This window comes from Sminthopsis crassicaudata, chromosome 4 (genome assembly GCF_048593235.1).
Source record: "Sminthopsis crassicaudata isolate SCR6 chromosome 4, ASM4859323v1, whole genome shotgun sequence".
Lineage (NCBI taxonomy): Eukaryota > Metazoa > Chordata > Mammalia > Dasyuromorphia > Dasyuridae > Sminthopsis > Sminthopsis crassicaudata.
In genome coordinates, this window is record NC_133620.1 from 210,863,370 (window position 1) to 210,882,455 (window position 19,086).

General features: G+C 34.7%; 1 protein-coding gene across 13 annotated transcripts in view; it reads right to left on the minus strand.

Moving 5' to 3' along the window:
- Window positions 1–19,086, minus strand: part of KLHL32 (kelch like family member 32) — a 290,510-nt gene that overhangs the window by 67,996 nt on the left and 203,428 nt on the right. For 9 of the 13 annotated variants that reach the window (XR_012489240.1, XM_074310243.1, XM_074310246.1 and 6 more), the window contains one exon: window positions 16,670–16,885. Coding sequence is in view for 8 of the 13 variants with exons in the window: in XM_074310243.1 (XP_074166344.1) it covers window positions 16,670–16,885 (216 nt within the window). In the remaining 5 variants the exon portion in view is untranslated. Of the gene's footprint in view, window positions 1–9,443; window positions 9,496–11,172; window positions 11,433–16,669; window positions 16,886–19,086 lie in introns of those variants that run through there. The other 4 variants (XM_074310253.1, XM_074310252.1, XM_074310251.1 and 1 more) reach the window with 4 other exon arrangements.

The following is a 19,086-nucleotide window of genomic DNA, read 5'->3' on the forward strand; positions in this document are numbered from 1 at the left end:
ATGAGCATCAAAGCCTCACTAAAAATGTGAGGGACATAACCTGGAAAAAAGCAAAGCAGTTCTCAGTGACCCTGAATATGCAAAAATACAGCATATTATTTTTGACATTTGAAATATACTCTAAGTAAAATACCTTTGTAATATGAATTGCATGCTGTACTTAGAAATTATTCCCAAAGGAAGACACATTGCCTATTTTCCTATTGTTCTGCAATTATAATCACGATTCCAGAGTTGGATAGGAGTTCAGAGTCTGACCAAGGTGTTTACAACAGGCACCAGCAACTGGTCATCTGGACTGTTGCCTCCATAGCTGTAAACAGCCCATTCCTTAGAGATAATGAGGCAAAACTTGGGGTGTGCAGCTTCCATCCGTGGTTTTCGAGTTCTGTTTTTTTCAGGTCAAACTGAATGTGTCTAATCCCTTTTTCTCAGGACAATCCTTTTCAAATATTTTAAGATAGCAATCATATCCCCTGCTAAGCCTCTTCTTTTCCAGGATGGGTACCCTTGATTCCTTTAACTGGTCCTTCTTCGGTATGCTATTAAGACCCCTTACCATCCTTGGTTGCCTTTGCATTCCTCTGAATGCTTGTCAGTTTAAAAAATTTTAGATATGGTTTGACAGGCAGGGAACAACCTTATGATCATTTTTATTTTGTGGTCTATGCTTCCATTTTAGTCAATAAACATTTATTAAATACCTACTGTGTATCAGGCACTGCATTTTAGATATCAAAGCTTGAATTTTCTTCAGCTACTTGTAAACATGAAACTTTGCAAACCCTCAATCACTACAAAAATTGCTTCTAGAAGGGAGGGCATTTTACTTTCTCTGGGATGCTTTTCATAGCATAGGACTTCCTTCTCACCCAGAATAAAGTTTCCATGTTAACCATTTTTACACGAACTAGAGATGAAAAGAAGGAATGTGTTGCACATAGGGGTAAAAAATGATCTTCAGTTGGCCAAAGTACAGCCCCCAAAATAACCCCAGAGTAAAAGCAATAAAAAATAAATAGGCCTATTCTTTTCCTAAAACCAAAGGGATATGGAATCTAACATACAATAGCCTATAGGATGATGCAAAAAAAGAAAATCTGTTTTTGAGTAGAAACTATTTATATTAGATGTTTGGCAAGGCACTTTGTAACTTTGGTTTCCTCATTTTTCAAATGAGATTGTGGGATTAGATGGTTTCTAAGTATGACAATGTTAGATAAAGCACTGAACTTGGAGTCAAGAAGTCCCAAATTCAAATTTGATCTTAGACTTAAAGTTATGTACAAGTCATTGAAGTTCTATGAGATTGTGGGACTAGATGGTTTCTAAAAGTGTTAGTGTTGGATAGAGCATTGGACTTGAACTCAAGAAGTCCTAAATTTAAATACTATGTTAGACATAAGCTATGTACAAATTACTGAAGCTCTCAAGCCTTGTTCCCTGAATCTATAAAATAATATTTACTATAACACATGAGTTGTTGTGATGAATAAATTAAATAATGTGCACAAAATGTTTTGCACTCTTTTAGTGTGAATTCTCATGTCTATTATTATTATTATTAGTCTAAGTTCTAACATTTATCCCATGATTCTGAGTTTATATTTCAGAATCCCCTAAGGAATTAGGTAAATCAACACCTTTATTTACTTTATTATTTATCATTTTTTGAATTTATATAAACTGTTCTTCAAAGTCCCAGAAAAGTATAGAGTAATGAAACTTGCTAACAGATCATAACTGTCTTGGAAGACTCAATGCCCTGCCTTTTCCAGAGAGAAAGAGAGAGACATACTTAAGGTACTTTTGCCTGGTCTTAAATAAGCTTCTTCCCTTCTGAAGGAGGGTTTTAAATTTTACTTTCAGCTGTGAGCAATTTCCCATTGTGATTGGCTGACTTATAGTCAATTTAGTATAATTAATGCCAAATTACATTGTAATTCACATAGAATTACAAATTAAAAGCTATATTAAGAGCAAATGAATTAATCAAAATTAATGATATTATTCTCCCATGTTTTAAAGTGTTAATAAGATAGATCCTCCTAAAACATTTAAACTTTAGGGCACTATCCATCACTCACTGCATCAATTAGCTGACTTCTTGTGTGACCAGATGGGGGTATTTTCTGAGCTGTTCTCAACAATAAGAAGAAGCATAAGATGATTATGGACTTTTAGTATCAAGTCTGGAAGACTTCTGCTTGTCTCCAAAGGATCTATAGATAGTACTACATAGTCAATTCTTACTGATTCATGCTCAATTTTGATGAGGACTGGACATGGAAAATCCCAGTCAAAAAACAATTCCTAAGTCACTAAGACTTGGCTTGGGACTTCATCAAAGACATTTTTTTCCTGAAAATATCTTCCTTACTAGTTGTATTTTCTTTAGTATAATATTAAATTTTTCTTTTCAAGAATCAGAAGGGAAAAATTCCTTCTGGAATCAACTGCTGCTGGCAGGGAGAAGTAGTATAAAAGTGTTAGTGAGAGAGACATAGAAATGAATGGATGGAAACATAGAAAAGCCAGGAAGAATGAGAAATCATCATAGTCATTCCACAGAAGAGATTACAGTGGGGATTTAGAACTAATGTACAACTATACACATTACTTACTAACATGAAATCAAACCAGTATCTGGGCGTTTATCTCCAAATTTAAGAAACCTCCAGCTGCTTGCCTTTCATGTGAAAAAATTTAGGGAGTTTAATTAAAATTCAATATAAGTCAATGATGTGATATGGCTACCAAAAATGCAGTCGTTGGTTACATAAAGAAAAGTATAATTTCCTTAAAATCCTGATATTTCCAGTCCATTGTAAACTCAATCATCTCCCATCTGATGTACTGTGACCAATATTAAGAACCTATGAGGTAATCAAGGGGTAGTAGTCCACATATTGGAAAGCAGTAGGGAGATTGTTACATAACTGTGCTGTATGAGGAACAAGTGAAGGAAGAGGAGTTTATTTGGATTGAAAGGATTTAAGGGAAACAAGGTATTTTCAAAGACTGTCATTTGAAAGAGTTAAGACTATTTCTATTTAATTCTAGAAAACAAACTAGTGCTAGGGAACGGAGAAGTACAATGAGGTAGAACTTAGCTGGGTGTAAGGAGGGATTTACAACTAGTTATAAATGTTCCAAAAATAAATAGGCTTCTTTATGAGGTAGTGAGTTCTCTATTACTGGTCAAGTAGAGTTGAAATGACCACCTTCCAGTGATTTGATGAGAATGACTTCTAAGGCTTCCTCTGACTAGGAGGTTCTTTTCCAAGATTGAAAATGCATTCTTTTAAAAGGCTATATGTATTTAAGAGGCAGGAGAGCATTCTAAAAGTCCTTAACTTGAAATTTTTCTTCCCTTCTAGTGGGACCAACCTTCCCTAATTTTTCATGTCTTCAGCAAAGTGACAAATGTGAATTTCATTGAATGTTATCTAATCCTGATCTCCATTTTCCTCTTCCATATTTTAATTTTTATTTTTTAAAAATCTGACACTTCCCATCCTGTTAGCTAAAGTTACCTTATTCAAAATGATGCAAATGTTTTCAAGAGAAGACTAATGTCACTTCTGCTTCCAGTGACATACATACCATGCCCAATGGAGGATGGAGATATAATATGGTGTTGAGATTCAGAATTTCCCTGATACTCTTTTCTATTTTTCTACCATTTCAAATTCTTATTCCTGCTGTAGTATCGAAACTAAAAAATGAAATCAAGCCTTATGTTTGCTGTTACTAGTGTTATAATAGCCAAAGACTTGGGCCACTTAATACTTTATATACTGCAATTAGAAAGCAGCATCAAAATGAAACAGAAATATGAATAACTTATAAAGAAACAAAGTATACAAATGCAATGCTCAGAATTGTTCCTCCTCTGGAATATGTGATACAGGATAACATATTCCACATAATAAGACAGTATCATGAACATAAAAGAATCCATCATGGGTTTGGGTTTAGATAACTCATTTGATATCCAAAGTCTTCTATTTATTAATTGTATGGCTTCTGATTTATCACATATCTTCTGTAGAATACAAATTTTTGACCCTCAAATTGAGGAACTAAGATTAAATGACCTCTGAGGATCCTTCCTGCTATCTGATCCTACAACTGACTCATCATAAACTGTTCATATTCTGAGTTCAAAATTGGTCTCAGACATTTACTGTGTGACCCTGAGTAGTTATTTTATTTATGATGGCCTCAGTTTATTTTTCTGCAAAATGGGTGTGATAAATAATAGCACTCACCTTCCAAGTTTGTTGTGAGAAACAAAAGATATAATAATTGTAAAGTGCTTAGCACAGTGACTGGCATATATTAAATTCTGTATAACATGAGATATTTTTATAATTATTATTATCCTTCCTGTTCATAGGAAAGCTAGGGAGAATAGTGGGACAAAATGCTAGACAATATCAGGAGAAAGGGGGAAAGAATAAGCAATTATTAAGAACTATATAATATGTCAGGGCCCTCACTAAGAGTTTTACAAATATTATCTCATTATCTCATTCCCACAATAACCTTTGAGAAGCCCTGGACTATTATTGTCCCTATCTTATAGTTAGGAAACTGAGGCAGAAAGCAGTTAAATGACTTCCCCAGAATCATACAGCCTCAGAGATCCTTTAATTTTACCCCCTCAATTTGAAGACTAAAAACCTGAAAGTCTATAGAAGATATGTAACTCAGGTCTTCCTGACTCTAAGCCCACTGTTTTATCCATCTAGCTTCTGGAGTTCAGATACTTACTAGCCAAAGTGAACTTCAGAAATTCACTCTGATATCTGAACCTCTCTGATCCTCATCTACAAAAAAGTTAGCCATTACTAATGATTTTGCCTAAGAAAGTTGTTATTTCATTCTGTTTGTGCTCTCTGCCCGTCCCTATTATTCTTATATGGAGATGTCAAAGAACTCAAATATTTTCCCAAAATTTTGCTAGATGCTTATCATGGCTCCCCAAGACCAGGACACAGAACAAAGTGCAATCTCTCACTACGTGACTAACACTTGAACCAAGTCCCAGGACAATCTCTAGAACCACAAGCTCCATCACAGAAATTGTAAAACATTACTTTCTTGAACACAAAGACACTTGCACTGAAAACTAGCACTGATTATCCTATCAACAATGCACATCTTACCTTCTTTCACACAATCTGAGGATTAGCTCAGCATCATCTATATATCATTGTCTTTTAAGCAGCACCATGAAATCATGGACAGGTGTATCCCAGAGTAGCTGTTTATCCTTCTAATCTAGGCATCTGCAGACTCTTATCAGAGTGTCTGAATTTGATGTAGACATCAGCACAGAATGAGATATATTCATTAATTTTAAAATGGAACTACTATGGACAATTTTAGAAGTAAATACAATTTAGGCCTTTGATTTAGCAATACCACTACAAGGTATATATCCCAAAGACATTACTAAAAAAAAAAAGGACTAAAAATATTTATAGCAAGTTCTTTTTGTAGTGGCAAAGAAATGCAAATTGAGGTGATGGCTATCAATTAGGGGATACCTGAATAAGTTGTGGTATTAAGACTGTGGTGAAATATTACTGTGCTTTAAGAAATGACAAGCATGATGCTTTCAGAAAAACCCAGGAAAACTTACATAAATCGATGCAATGTAAAATGAGCAGAACCAGGAGAACACTGTACATAAAAGCATTACTGTGTGATGATTAACTGTGAATGACAGCTATTCTCAGCAATATAATGATCTGAAACAATTCTGAAGAATTTATGATGAAAAATTCTATTTCCAGAGACAAAACTGATAGAGTCTGAATGCAGATTGAATCATACTCTTTTTTACTTTATTATTCTTAGGATTTGGAAAGAGTTTTGCAACATAATATGAAAATGTTTTACAAGACTGCACATATATAATCAATATGAAATTGTCTTCTCAGAGAATGGAATATAGGGAAGAGAGAATTTGTCACTCAAATTTAAGCAATGAATGTTGAAAATTTTTGTTTACATGTAATTGATAAAAATAGAACAAAAATTAAATGTTAAAAAAAGATTAAATACAGTTTTGCCTTTCCACCAATTATCTGATATACTAAACTCTATGAAAACACAAAGGACTATTTCCCACAATCTCAAAACTGCATATTACTTTTTATCACTGGTTTCAGGGTTGATCCACATCTACATAGTTTCTATGTCCTTCCAAATTTGTGTAGCCTAAACCATCTCCACTCAAGAATCTTATAGAAATCATAGATTTACAATAAAATGTAGGCTCTTTTGCCAAGAATCCCCCATGCACTGGCAATGTGAAATGGCACAAATGCCTCTAGTGAACACAAATTTCCATCATGAGCCCAGACAATTTAGAAGCTTATGGGATATATGATGTCCAATAAAAATGAGATTTCCAAAAACCCCGATACAGGATTTGGGAACACAATAAAGTTTTCTTTTGGAATGACACTTAGCTAAATAATATCCTACAAATTCCTAATTTCTCTCTTTTCCTTTCTCTCTTTTAAGAACTATATCTAATACATCCACATTTTCTATCTATCTATGATATTTTCCCAGTCTAATATTTCATCTTCATATAGCACTGGTTAATAGCAGTACTCTTGTACTTACTAATTGAACCAATCCCATAACTTTACTGTTATACTTTTACAAATTACTCTTATAAATAGTTTCAATCATGTCATATTTTTATGACCCTATTTGGAATTTTCTTGGCAAAAATTTTGAAGGGCTTTGTCCTTTCCTTCTCCAGCCCATTTGACAGATGAGAAAACTGAGGCAACAGGATTAAGTGATTTCCTCAGAACCATCTGGTGTCTAAGGGCAGATTTGAATTCAGATGGGTTTCCCTGAGTCCAGGCCAAGTACTCTGTCCTCTACTTTTATTCCAGGCCTGAATCTCCATATCCAGCCAGCAGATCTTTTCTACTGCAATCTATTTTTAGATTAGATGAAGATTCTACTGCAATCTTATGTACTAAAGACCAACTGAAAGTTATCTTTAGATATCACCTTTGGTGGTTCCCTTTTCTTTTAATATTCCTAAGTAAGGGCTTTCAAGTTCTTTAGCATTTGGCTTCCCCACTCTGCTTATTTCACCATCTCTCATCTTCTGACCTCCCAGCTCCCCTGACCGCTTCTACCCACCTGCCTTTTCCTTCAACTCTTTCTTTATCAAATTATTTTCTTCCCTCCTGCCTTAACCATGGATTGGAAAATATCCATTCCTTCCATAAAGTTTTCTTTGCTTTTCTCCTACTGAACACCAGCACTACACATAATAAACACAGTTAACTGCCTGAGTATTAATTCACCAGTTGTTGCTAATTCACTAATTATGGGAAAGAATTCTTGAGATCAGTTTTGCCTTATAAGAGATTGCATGCATTTATGTGTGCAGGTATATATGTTCATGTATATGTATCCATGTGCACTGTGAAAGGGTTCAGCTTTCCAAGAGACTAAATGGATTTAAAGGGGACCCAGACTAAACTGTTAACAGCTTTGTAATATGGAAGGACTGCTGTGCCCAAACTCAGGGTAGTCACATCCTATATACCTTCCAGTGTAGTTTTCATTTTAAATCCATGATAAGCCAGGTGGGAGCAACATTACTGCAGGATGCCAATACATAAGTAATACTCTCCAGTCATCTCTTTACTCCTCACAGCAGCACCAACATTAGAAAGAGCATATTCAGGAAACAACAGGAATCAAAGTGAAAATTGGGAAAATAGAAGATAAATATGTCATATCTCATAAATCACCTTGTTGTTCTTGTGTGTACTTTCTTTAAAAAATCACCAATAACAAAACTCTAATAAAAATTATTTCTTAACTCATGGAAACCACAGCTTAAATACAAGTTGGGGCTCCTGTAATTTCTGATAATGATTGTCCCCTCACAGTTGCTTGACAACACAGAGCAATGGGGTTGAGGATTACCCTTGGTAAAGTGCCCCTGAAGTGAATGCCAGAAGCAACAGCAGCTTCTTAGTGACAAGCTGCATCCAGAGGAAATCAGCAGCAAACTACCAGTCAAGCCACTCAAAGAAATGAATCCTCATAGAGAAATCAGGAAAATGTAAATGAGGTAGAGTGCAAAACACAAACAGAAGCAGCTTACACAAACACACACACACACACACACACACACACACACACACACACACACACACACACCCCTAAAACATCACACTGGTCAAAGGACAGTCAACAAGCATTTATTAAGCACTTACTATGTGCCAAGCATTTCCTTAAGTACTGGAGACACAGAAAAAAGCAAATATAACATCTCTTCCCTCAAGACCTTTAAATTCTAAAGGTGGGGAGAACCACGCTATACTTATTATATATACACAAATATTGTGAAAATAAGGTAAGTTTAATATAAATGTAATCTCAGAGGAAAGGCACTAGGGAATAGCTATATCCTGCTGAGAGATATCACTGGATGAGGTATTCAGCACTCTATTTTGGGGACAGAGACTAATCTGACCCATAATGGGTGCTAAGTGTTTATTAACTGATTGATCAAAGTTTATTAATTGACTGATCAAATTTATAAAAAAAAAAAAAGAGAGAGATGTATAAAATTGGGAAGAAAAGCAGGTCTTTTGGAGAAGAAAATGGAAGGATGACATAATCAATCAATAAACATTGATTGGGGCAGTAGATGGCTCAATGGTAGACGACCAGTCCTAAAGTCAGGAGGACCTGAGTTCAAATCTAGCTTCAAACACTTAACACTTCTTAGCTATGTGACCCTGGACAAGTCACTTAATCCCAATTGTCCCAGCCAAAAATAAAAAATGATATAAGAATAAACATTTATTAAGCCCTCACTGTAGGACTGTGTTAAGTACTAGAAATACACAAAGAAGTAAAGGATAGTGTAGAGGGCTAGAACTCTGGAGAAGTATACTTGAAACAAGGATACTTATAGCAAGGTGTTAACTCAGGGGAATTGATGAGATGATGGTTCTCCAGTATGGTGATGTAATAGTTCTCTAGTTCACACATATTTAGTATGCTGTAATGATGTAATTGTAATAGGATATTTAAAGGCTAAGAAGGACTGGAAGAGAGATGTTCCATTTTTGACCATTTTGACTCATGGCAGCTCTCCTGCCTTCATCACTTCTCCACTAAGACCAAGGACTTGGGCTGACCCCGAGGTCCTCCAGAAACATTAGCCCAAACATTACAGGATAGTACTTGTCCTCAAACAGTATGATTTTAATTTCATATAAAGCACTATTAAAATAATAAATTAAAAAGAAAATGTTATGAAGATGACTAGACAGTACATGGTAAAAGGAGAAAATGCCTAGTAGCACAGAGTGAAGAGTAACTGCTCTGAAGGCAGAGAACTTGGGTTCAATTTACATTCTAAGGAGTACTACCTGCAGGATCCTGGACAAGTCATTTGTCTCTGGGTCTCAGTTTCTTCATCTGTAAAATAAAGTGGTTAAACCATATAGACTCTCAGATCACTTTCATCTTCAGATCTATGACTCTAAATATTAGACAATTAGTAGATGAGAAAAATAAAAAAAATTCTCAGTTATTTTTTAAAGAAAGATTAGACCAAAAGAACTCCTGTAACATTTTGATTTCAGCCCATTCCCTACTTGTCATAGTTTCCATGACATTACATCTGAACAGTTTTAAGGACCAACAGCTCCAATTTTTGCTTAAATTATTAATTTCCTACAACCTGATTTCTTTTATTATTATTATAACTTTTTATTGACAAAACATATGCATGGGTAATTTTTCAACATTGACTCTTGCAAAATCTTCTGTTCCAAATTTTCCCCCCCTTTCTCCTACACCCTCCCCTAGATGGCAGGTAGTCCCAATATATGTTAAATATGTTAAAGTATATATACAACCTGATTTCTTAAGTCTGACTTCTGTCATGCCCAAATCTATGGGTAAGGGCTAATTTGCCAACCTATTAAAAAATTAAATGATTGGGGTTTTGGTTTTGGGTTTTTTTAATGTTACTGAAGAGGCAAAGGCCACATTGGGCAGTATGAAAACAGAAAGCACCAAACAAAAAGATGACATTCTCCAATTCACACTGTATAATAGGATGACACTTCAATGGGCATGAAATGAGCAAAGTAATTATCCAGTTTGGCACAGGTTAGTCCCCCTTTGGAGCACTGCCTCCAGCACTGCCCACCATGTTCAAAAGAAAGGGGAGAATAATGTCTACAGGGAAATGACGCAGACTTTGAAAGAAACACATGAAAATATAGGTCTGCCAAATTTTCTACATAGCCAAGGAAAAAATATAAGGGAACTAAGCATGTTGATAGGAGCAGAAGTGGGAGAGAATTAGTGACTATTTCCTTCCCTGAAGGAGGAAGCAAGAGATCTTTTCTATTTTGGAGTACAGATTTGGTGTGAGTGAAATGCTACAAACACTGGAGACAGATGGAGGTCTCCTTTCACAGTTAACAATTGCCTTAGCTGATACATACTGCAACTGGGAACTGGAACCGGATGAGTAAATCACTATAAGTCTTGAAAGTTTTCTGTATCTGGTACCACATTTAGTATATGTGAATGCTAAATTGGGACCAAGTCTATCCAAAACTCTGAATGACTCATTCATTCATTCAAAAAAAAAATCTTTCCTATAAGGTTCTATTGAATATTGTATTAACCCACCTTTCCTAATGGGACAGCACTTATATCAATTTCATGTTGATGATGTCAAATGATTACTTTTGCATAATTATTTTCAACCTACCAATGTCCCTCTAACTCTACAGATTTTCAATATTTCTTTGCAATTCTGCCTTTTCCAAGTCTTAGACCCTTTTGGAAGAAAAACTTCCAAAAAAAATCAAGTTCAGCCATGCAGGTGGATTTTGGAATGCAGATAAAAGGTTATGAGGGACTAGTAGGAGACAGCCAAATATGAGTTCAAAGGCTACTCAAATCATCATTTAATTCATGTCTCCAGAGATGTGGAGCAAATGTATTTTTTAATAATTAAGCAAATCCCTAACCAAAAATTGATAAAGAACACTTTCTCCAAAAGACATATTTCATTTGCTTAAGAATTTGCCTATCAGGGGAAATATATACATATTACATAGGAAGGAGAATGGGGAAGAGAGGGAAAAAGGGGAGAGAAGAAATACACAAATGTAGAAAACCTGAAGCAAGAAAAAGTAAGGGACTGATGTTTCCCATTCAATCCTTTTAAATAAGAAAAATGCACATTATTGTTTTTATTCATTATTTATGAAACACAGTAAGATAACATTGTACAATACAAACATTAAAAAAAATGCACCTGCCTGGAGGAACTTATAATCTAAGCCAAATGGAGATAGAACCCCCTCCGGGAGACAAGGTGCCCTCTTCATATTCTAGAATGGAACATAAATAGGGTAAGATTCCTTGGCTAGTGGGTAAGGAGTGATAAATCTATTTAGAGACCTGATTAAAGCACAGGAAAATGAACCTCCTGCACTATAGGCATGTGCAGTAAATCAAAATAATATAGAAGTGTTGGATTTGGCTCCTCACCTCAGCACAGTATTTAAGAGGCTGAGTGAATGGCAAGGTAAAAGACATTATTGTATCAGGCCCCTGAAGTTGGAGAACTGAAGGAAGAAGGGTAAGTCCAGACCACAAAAGGTTCTTATGTGGCAAGAACTTTAAAAACCTTAAAATGATGTATCCCCTTTGTAAATTATTATTGTTATTACACAAAATGCTATTTAGATACCTAAATGCAAAAGGAAAGAAAATCTGAGGAATGAAGGAGAAAGCAATTACATTTCCTAGTGACGAAAGTCAACACATTAAAAACATTTATGGATAACTCAAAAAACCAAAAACATGAAAAAACTGAACTAAATTGTTATTTTATTGGCCACTCTATGACAAGAATATAGTTCCCTGGACCTAATGCCATACATGCAATCAAAACTTTAGTATCCTAATTTACTATTTAAGTGCATGGCAGCCTTAGAAAAAGGTTTCATTTTGCATTCCTTTTACCCACCATATTACCTTGCATGCAGCAGGTACTTAATAAATAATTGCTAAAGCATTTCACATCTTTGCAGCTAGTTTTTCATCTGAAAAGTAGAATATCAGACCCATTTCATTGTTTCAATTAGCTAATTCACTGTGTTTATGGAACAAAATTCTATCTACTCATAAAGCTGTTATAGTTCTTGAAGTAAATACATACAATAATATCAATTGTTGTTTTGTTTTGTTTTCTTGTTTTTCACTCAAGACCCAGAGTTTCACTGGTATTAGTTCTCCCGGCAAGCAAACTTCCTGTACTAAAACAAATCAGCAGCTGTACTGTTCCCTTTAATATTTGACTAAAAAATAGAAGTGCTTTATTTTTGGAAGATGACAGTACTTATAGTTAATTATGAACCTCACCAATCCTATTTCTCCTAATTCTACACTTCTCAAACAAACAGATGGTATTTCAGTCTCTCAGTGGCTTTTTCTTTCTATAAGAGACCTCAGCTCTTGGCCCTCAGACAACATCTGCAATAATTTCAAATAACACCCCTTTCTCTCCTGATAGAGCATAACCTTCTGAATAACTAGAGTTTTTCCTAGCACAGTGTGGCACATAGTAGGTACTTAATAAATGACTGTTTATTGATTGATTGCTAATTTCAATCCCATCCTCTGTCTGCATTATTCCCTTTCTCAAACTGTTCTCCCTCACTCCTTCTTCAAGTTCAATTGCAAAGTCCAGTTAAGTTCTACCTGATGATTATGGCTCATAATGTCCTTCTCTTCCTTTGAATTCATAGCATTTACTGTATATGCCATTCATTTGGCATCTAATATTTGTACTCAATTAGACTCTAAGCTCTGTGAGTTTATATTTTATATTTATTAATATTTTTCACAGTCAATATATAGAGCACAGTACACAACTGTACAACTATAACTAATACAATTTGATTAAAATAAAAAGTGTAGGGATACCAAATATTGGAGCGTGCTTTTTAACAAAACAAAATTGCAGGTATTACCAAGGAGACTTCGAACCACTCCCTTATATCATCCAGCCAATCTTAAGCTTTTATTCACTAAGAAATGATATGAAAGCCCATCCAAGCCCTAATTGGGATGGGCCAGGACCAACAAAACAAAACAAAAAAATCCCAGCAACCAAAAAACCCTGACGCTGATATTTTCCAAGGTGAAGGGTGACAAAGTGTAAGACTTATTTGTTTCCTTGCACAGTATTTTCTTTCTTATTGCTCTCTTCATTCCTATGTCTTTTTTCTTTTTCTTTTCTTTCTTTCTTTCTTTTTTTTTTTAAAGAAACAGATGCTCTTATTGCTTCTAGACTGATTTTGGGTATCCTGAAAATTTCATTCTTTGAAGTTAGAGGATTTCATTCATTCTTTCTTTCATTCATTAATGCATTTTCTCTGCATGTATGTAAGCACATGTGTGTGAGTGTGTGTATCCACATGTAGTTGCCTCAAGTGTATCCATACATTGTGAACACAGTGAAGTCAGTTGATGGAATCAGTGTTTCATGGGTTAGTGATAATGAGAGACTTGTCTAAGAAAAATACTAGGACAAAAAAGTACCCCAGGGGGAAGAGGATTAGGTTAAAGTTTAGAAAGGGCAGATGGATAGTGGACCTGGCAGGGCTGATAAGGCACATTCTTTAGGGATTTCATCAAAGAAGCTCAAGAGGCAATGGTTAGAATAGCAAAAGAAAAAAAGAGAATGTAAGAAAGTATATCATTTAGAGTTGTACCTAAGTGTACTGAATCCCCACGTCTTTTAATCCTGGGCCATTAATAAAAATTACTACAAAAGGAAAGGTCAAATTTTATTTCTTTCTTTAATTTTGCATATCTACATGGGTCTCAAAACAATTACTTGTTAATCATGTGTTTGTATCTGTGTGCATATGTACATATGGACACTCATACATTTGGGGGAGTGAGGGGTGCTTGGGGGGTATGTGGCAAGTCACATAGGTTACTGGTAGCACATATTAATCAAGTAGCAGGATCCCTCATCAGCTTTTCTATTACTTGGCCCACTTTGTGCCAATTTCCTTTCTCTTCCCCAACACCTCTTGCTTCAGTGTTCTTCTTTAAGACATGGGATGGGGATTTGTCAAAGTCAATGAGCACTTTATTACAGTGAGAGTGCTCAGTAATGAACAATTCAGCAATTTAATGAGATTCTGGAGATCTGTCTCCAGCCTGTCCGTCAAGTTTCACTTCTATAAAGCACCCTGACACTAATCCTCTGGCATACCCAATCTTCACCCTGGGCTGAATATTAGATTCTTCCATGGTATATTGCGTTAGTAGTATAACCTTAGCAAAAATGATGAACTTAACTACACTGGAGGCAATATAGCTGGTCTGATTTGATCTTTCTCTATTGGGTTGACTATGAGAGAATTACTTATTTACTAAGATAAAGCAAAAGTAGTTTCTTATTGCTTGCTGAATGCCTAAATTGGTAAATATTTATGTGAGTCTTTTAATTCTTTTCTGGAAGTCCAGGTACAAATATATATATATATATATATATATATATATATATATATATATATATATATATATATTTCACTAATATATAATATATATTACATATAGATGTATTTTTACATATATATATATATATATTGCCTGCAGCAGAAACTAGTCCTTAAAATTCTACATTATAGCATTAGTAACCTTTAGAGAGGCAATTATGGTAACACTTAAGTGGACAGTATAGCACTTTTGTCACTCAAAAATCTGCACATTACCATTATGATCTCTGGCAGTGCCTTTCAACGGGATCTGATCACTGTACAATAAAAGAAGATAGTGAGAAGCCATTTGAGGGTATTGGCCCCTGATCCCATTTCAATTAGAAACAGCCAATTGCAGAAATTATCCCCATTTTTCTTCCCTAGGGAAATATGAGTTCCTTTGGCTGCCATATCTGAGAACTGACCAGTCAATTCTTGATTATATTAATAATGAAGTAGGATAATGTGGATAATTGAAATCCACAGATATTCAAACAATCTCATTCTGGGCAAGAGTTTCAATTTCCTCTCTAATAGAGCTTTTCTTTTAAACGAGATTTTTTAAAATAGCAAAAATCTGCCTGATTTGTGTTTTCTCTCTTTATATCTAATGCTAATCAACAGAAAAATGGCATAAAATGAGACTGCAAGTAAAAGGCATAGGGACTTGAAGAAAGAGGCAGGCAAATTTTCATAAATCTGTATTTTGATAAGGGCCAACCAACATTACTACAAAAAGGACTAGATCTGACATCAAAAGATTTGAGATTGATTCAATTCAATTGAACAAGCATTTAGTAACTACTGAATTAAAAGCACTATGCTAGGAGTAATTTAAAAAAAAAATAGTACAGCCCTTGTCTTCAAGGGGTTTATAATCCTCTGTAGAGGACTGAGGTACAGATAGAATGGAATGATATCCCATATTCATAGATAAGTATTCAAAGTATATGCAAAGTATTGTCAAGAAAAAGGGGACTAAGGGTATGAGTAGAGTGGTAGTTATAAAAGCCTTTTTTCCACATTTGCTAAGTTGGATTTGAATGCTGACTTTGTCACTTACTACTCATATGATTATGGGCAAGTCATTTAACTTCTGAGTCTATCCTCAGCTATAAAATGTTTGAGAGATGGTCTAGTTCATACCCAAAGTGCCCTCCCAGCTACAAAATTTTTTGAGCCTAAGTAAATTCCTCAATTTTCCTCAAATATAAAATGGGATAGATATCCAAATCATCCACTTTACAGGAAGATTGGGAAGAAAGCAATTTGTAAATTTAAAATGCTATGTACATATGAGATTAAAAGTTACTTCAGAAGTTACTCAGAGCTTGGGAGAAGTGATACTGTCTTTCATTCTATTTATTTTAAATAATTTCAAATTCTTGGAAAATACTGAAAATATAGCATTTATAAATAAACTCAATGGCAAAATGATGGTCAGTTGTAGGAGAGAGGGATGGCAAAGGAAGATGAGAGCAAAGGGGAAAATGATGGAAAGAGATCAGGTAAGAAGGTGATTCCTTAGGCAATAATCAATGAAGGAATAAAGTTGGAAGCTTTATATTCCACAAGAATAGAGAAACCTCCCTAAGGGTCTTTCACATATGGACCAAACAGTTCTCCAACGGAAGCTATATTTTTGCAATACATAAAAGGCCCTTTCAGAATTTTGTACTTGAAGCCTATTCTGTTTGTTTCATAAAAGTCAAATCAATCTATTTTTCTCACATTTAAACTATTTTCACCATGAAATATTTAATAATGTTACTGCCTCCTAGCATTTGAAATCATATATATTTGGTTACAGGAAGGCCCCAAGGAAATTTTATCTGTGACTTTAAATGTGAATTGAGAACCCAATACCTTAAGATCAAGTCCTTTCCAATCATCTGGCAAGTCAAGAGAACACTCTGTCTGAAAATTCACCTGAGAAAAAAGGGTTCACACACTTTCTTGACCCCATAGTGTTTAATCATTTACTATCTCACAGTACCAGGATTCAAGCAAAAGGAGCATGTCTAGATTTTCTACCACATATTCTGCTGAAAAGGAAACTTCCTTACCTGCCAGATTTGCTCTTCACTTAAGGATGTCAACTGGTCACTCTTCAGGACCTCTTGAAGCAGGCAATAAGGAAGTGTTAGAACTTCTTCAGGGTGACTCTTTAGGAGTTCAGAGAGGTGTTTCACTAAAAAATCGATCACTGCCTTCTCCAGCAAAGTGAGATTAAAGAGGTCAGCAAGTCTGTACAGATCCAAATAATTAAAGCTATTTAATTCCTAAATGAATAAAGAAAAAAAAAAGCTTTTCAGAAATAATGCAGAACCCAAGAGAAAAGTCAAAGGATATTCAGTTCAAATCAACAGGGACTGTGTGACATCCACTGCAAAAATCCTACTGCATACCATTTTTCATTTGGAAACTTTCTCAATTAGAATGCTTTAGGCAAGGGTCTATGTTCTTAGATGACAATTTCTGCCATTTTGCATACCTTAAAAATAAGAACTTCAAACACTTTGTTAAGAAGATGGAAAGTAGTTTCTAGTTTAGTGATCCAATTGAAATGCTATTTGCAATTTTCTAAAAATGCTTCTTAGGAAAAAGAAATAATGATCTTTTTACATTCACTATATCCTATACCCCAAGGATCCAATTTTTCTCTTACAGCTAACAAGAGGGATGCAGAATCAGATGACACATACATCAGAAGACAGACTGACACTTGAAACTTTTTTTTTTCAAAACTCTACTTTAAATGAATCAAGATTTTGGTGAAATTAATACATTACTCTTAAAGAAGTACAGTTTCAGGCCTTTTTGCAGGTTTCATACAAACTATCACCTATTTATCTCTACCAAGTTTATTCCTAATCTATTCAAAGCAGACAAAAGTGATTCTGTGTTTTAAATGCTCCAGAAACAAGATCTTTCCAGTTTTATCCAGTAGCCTATTGTATTGTCGAATCATCCTTATAAGTCTAGCAGGTTTTCTTCTATTCCAGTTAAATTCTCTTAAACATGTTGGGAGGAAGGGAGGGAATTGTCTTCTGCATGGATAGATGATTTGCTCTGTGACTCCCTTTATTGTATCTGATGACAGGATTTATTTTCCTTATCCAAAGCTAACACGTGTTATCATATGCCTTAATATGTCATTGCTTTCCCTAACTCAGGTACATAGGCCCACGAACATGGATGCTGAGATGCTAAAAATGAACTGTTTTTTAGCATCTCTGCTGAACATTGCTGCATACTTAGGCCCATCCTGATCTACAGGGTATTCCCTAGGTGATGAAACGGATATTCCTTTACCCATGATATCCTTTATCCTTTCTCATTTCTACCTCTTAGAATTAATAGCTCTCTTCAAGGCTGAGTTTAAGGGCCACCTCTTAAAATAGACTTTTACTGATTCCCCAATTTGTTAGTATATTCTCTTCAGCCCCCAACCCAGTTAAAATTTTTTTTATATTTTGCATTCATTCATTTATGTACTTGCTTTTTTTCTCCAAACAGAGCTTAAGCTCCTTTAAAACAGTTGCCCTAGAATTTATATTTTTATGTCTCCAATGCCTAGAATATGGTCCTTAATAAGTGCTTGTTGAAAAGCCATCCCCCAAACTGAATGTAAACTGTTAGCACTGCTGTCTTTCTATCCAGGTTACTTATACCTTCAGAATCCAATTCTTAACATGCAACAAGAAAATTGGATTTACACACATACATTGTATCTAGGTTATACTGTAACACATTTAATATGTATAGGATTGCCTGTCATCTAGGGGAGGGAGTAGAGGGAAGGAGGGAGGGGAAAATATGGAAAAATAAATACAAGGGATAATGTTATAAAAAAAAAATACTCATGCATATGTACTGTCAAAAAATTTTATAATTATAAAATTAATAAAAAAATTTTAAAAAAAGAAAATCCATCCCCCAATAGACACATGGTCAAAAAATAGGAACAGATAACTCAAAAAGAAGCACAACCTCTTAGTTATATGGAAAATAGTTCTAAATCATTAATTACAGAAATGCATATCAAAACAAAGAACTGGGAATCATGGAGATGCTTATCAATTAAGGAATGAGTGAATAAGCTGTGGTATGTAATCATGATAAAATACTATGTAAAATGATGAGCTTCCTGATTTTAGAAAAACCTGGATAAACTTGCATGAAATAATGAAGAACAAAATGAGTTGAATGAAGAGAAAGTTGTATACAGTAACATCAATATTGTTTTAAGAACAAATTTTAGCAACTAAGTCATTTTGAACATTATAAATATCCAAATTAACTACAAAGGACATATGAAGGAAGAAGCTATCTGCATCTAGAGAAACAACTCATAAATAGAAATCTGTATAGCATGATTTTACATACACATACACAGACATATATACATACATATTTGTATCTAATGATAGCCATCTCTAGGATGAGAAGTAGAGGGAAGAAAAAAGCAAAAAAAAATGTA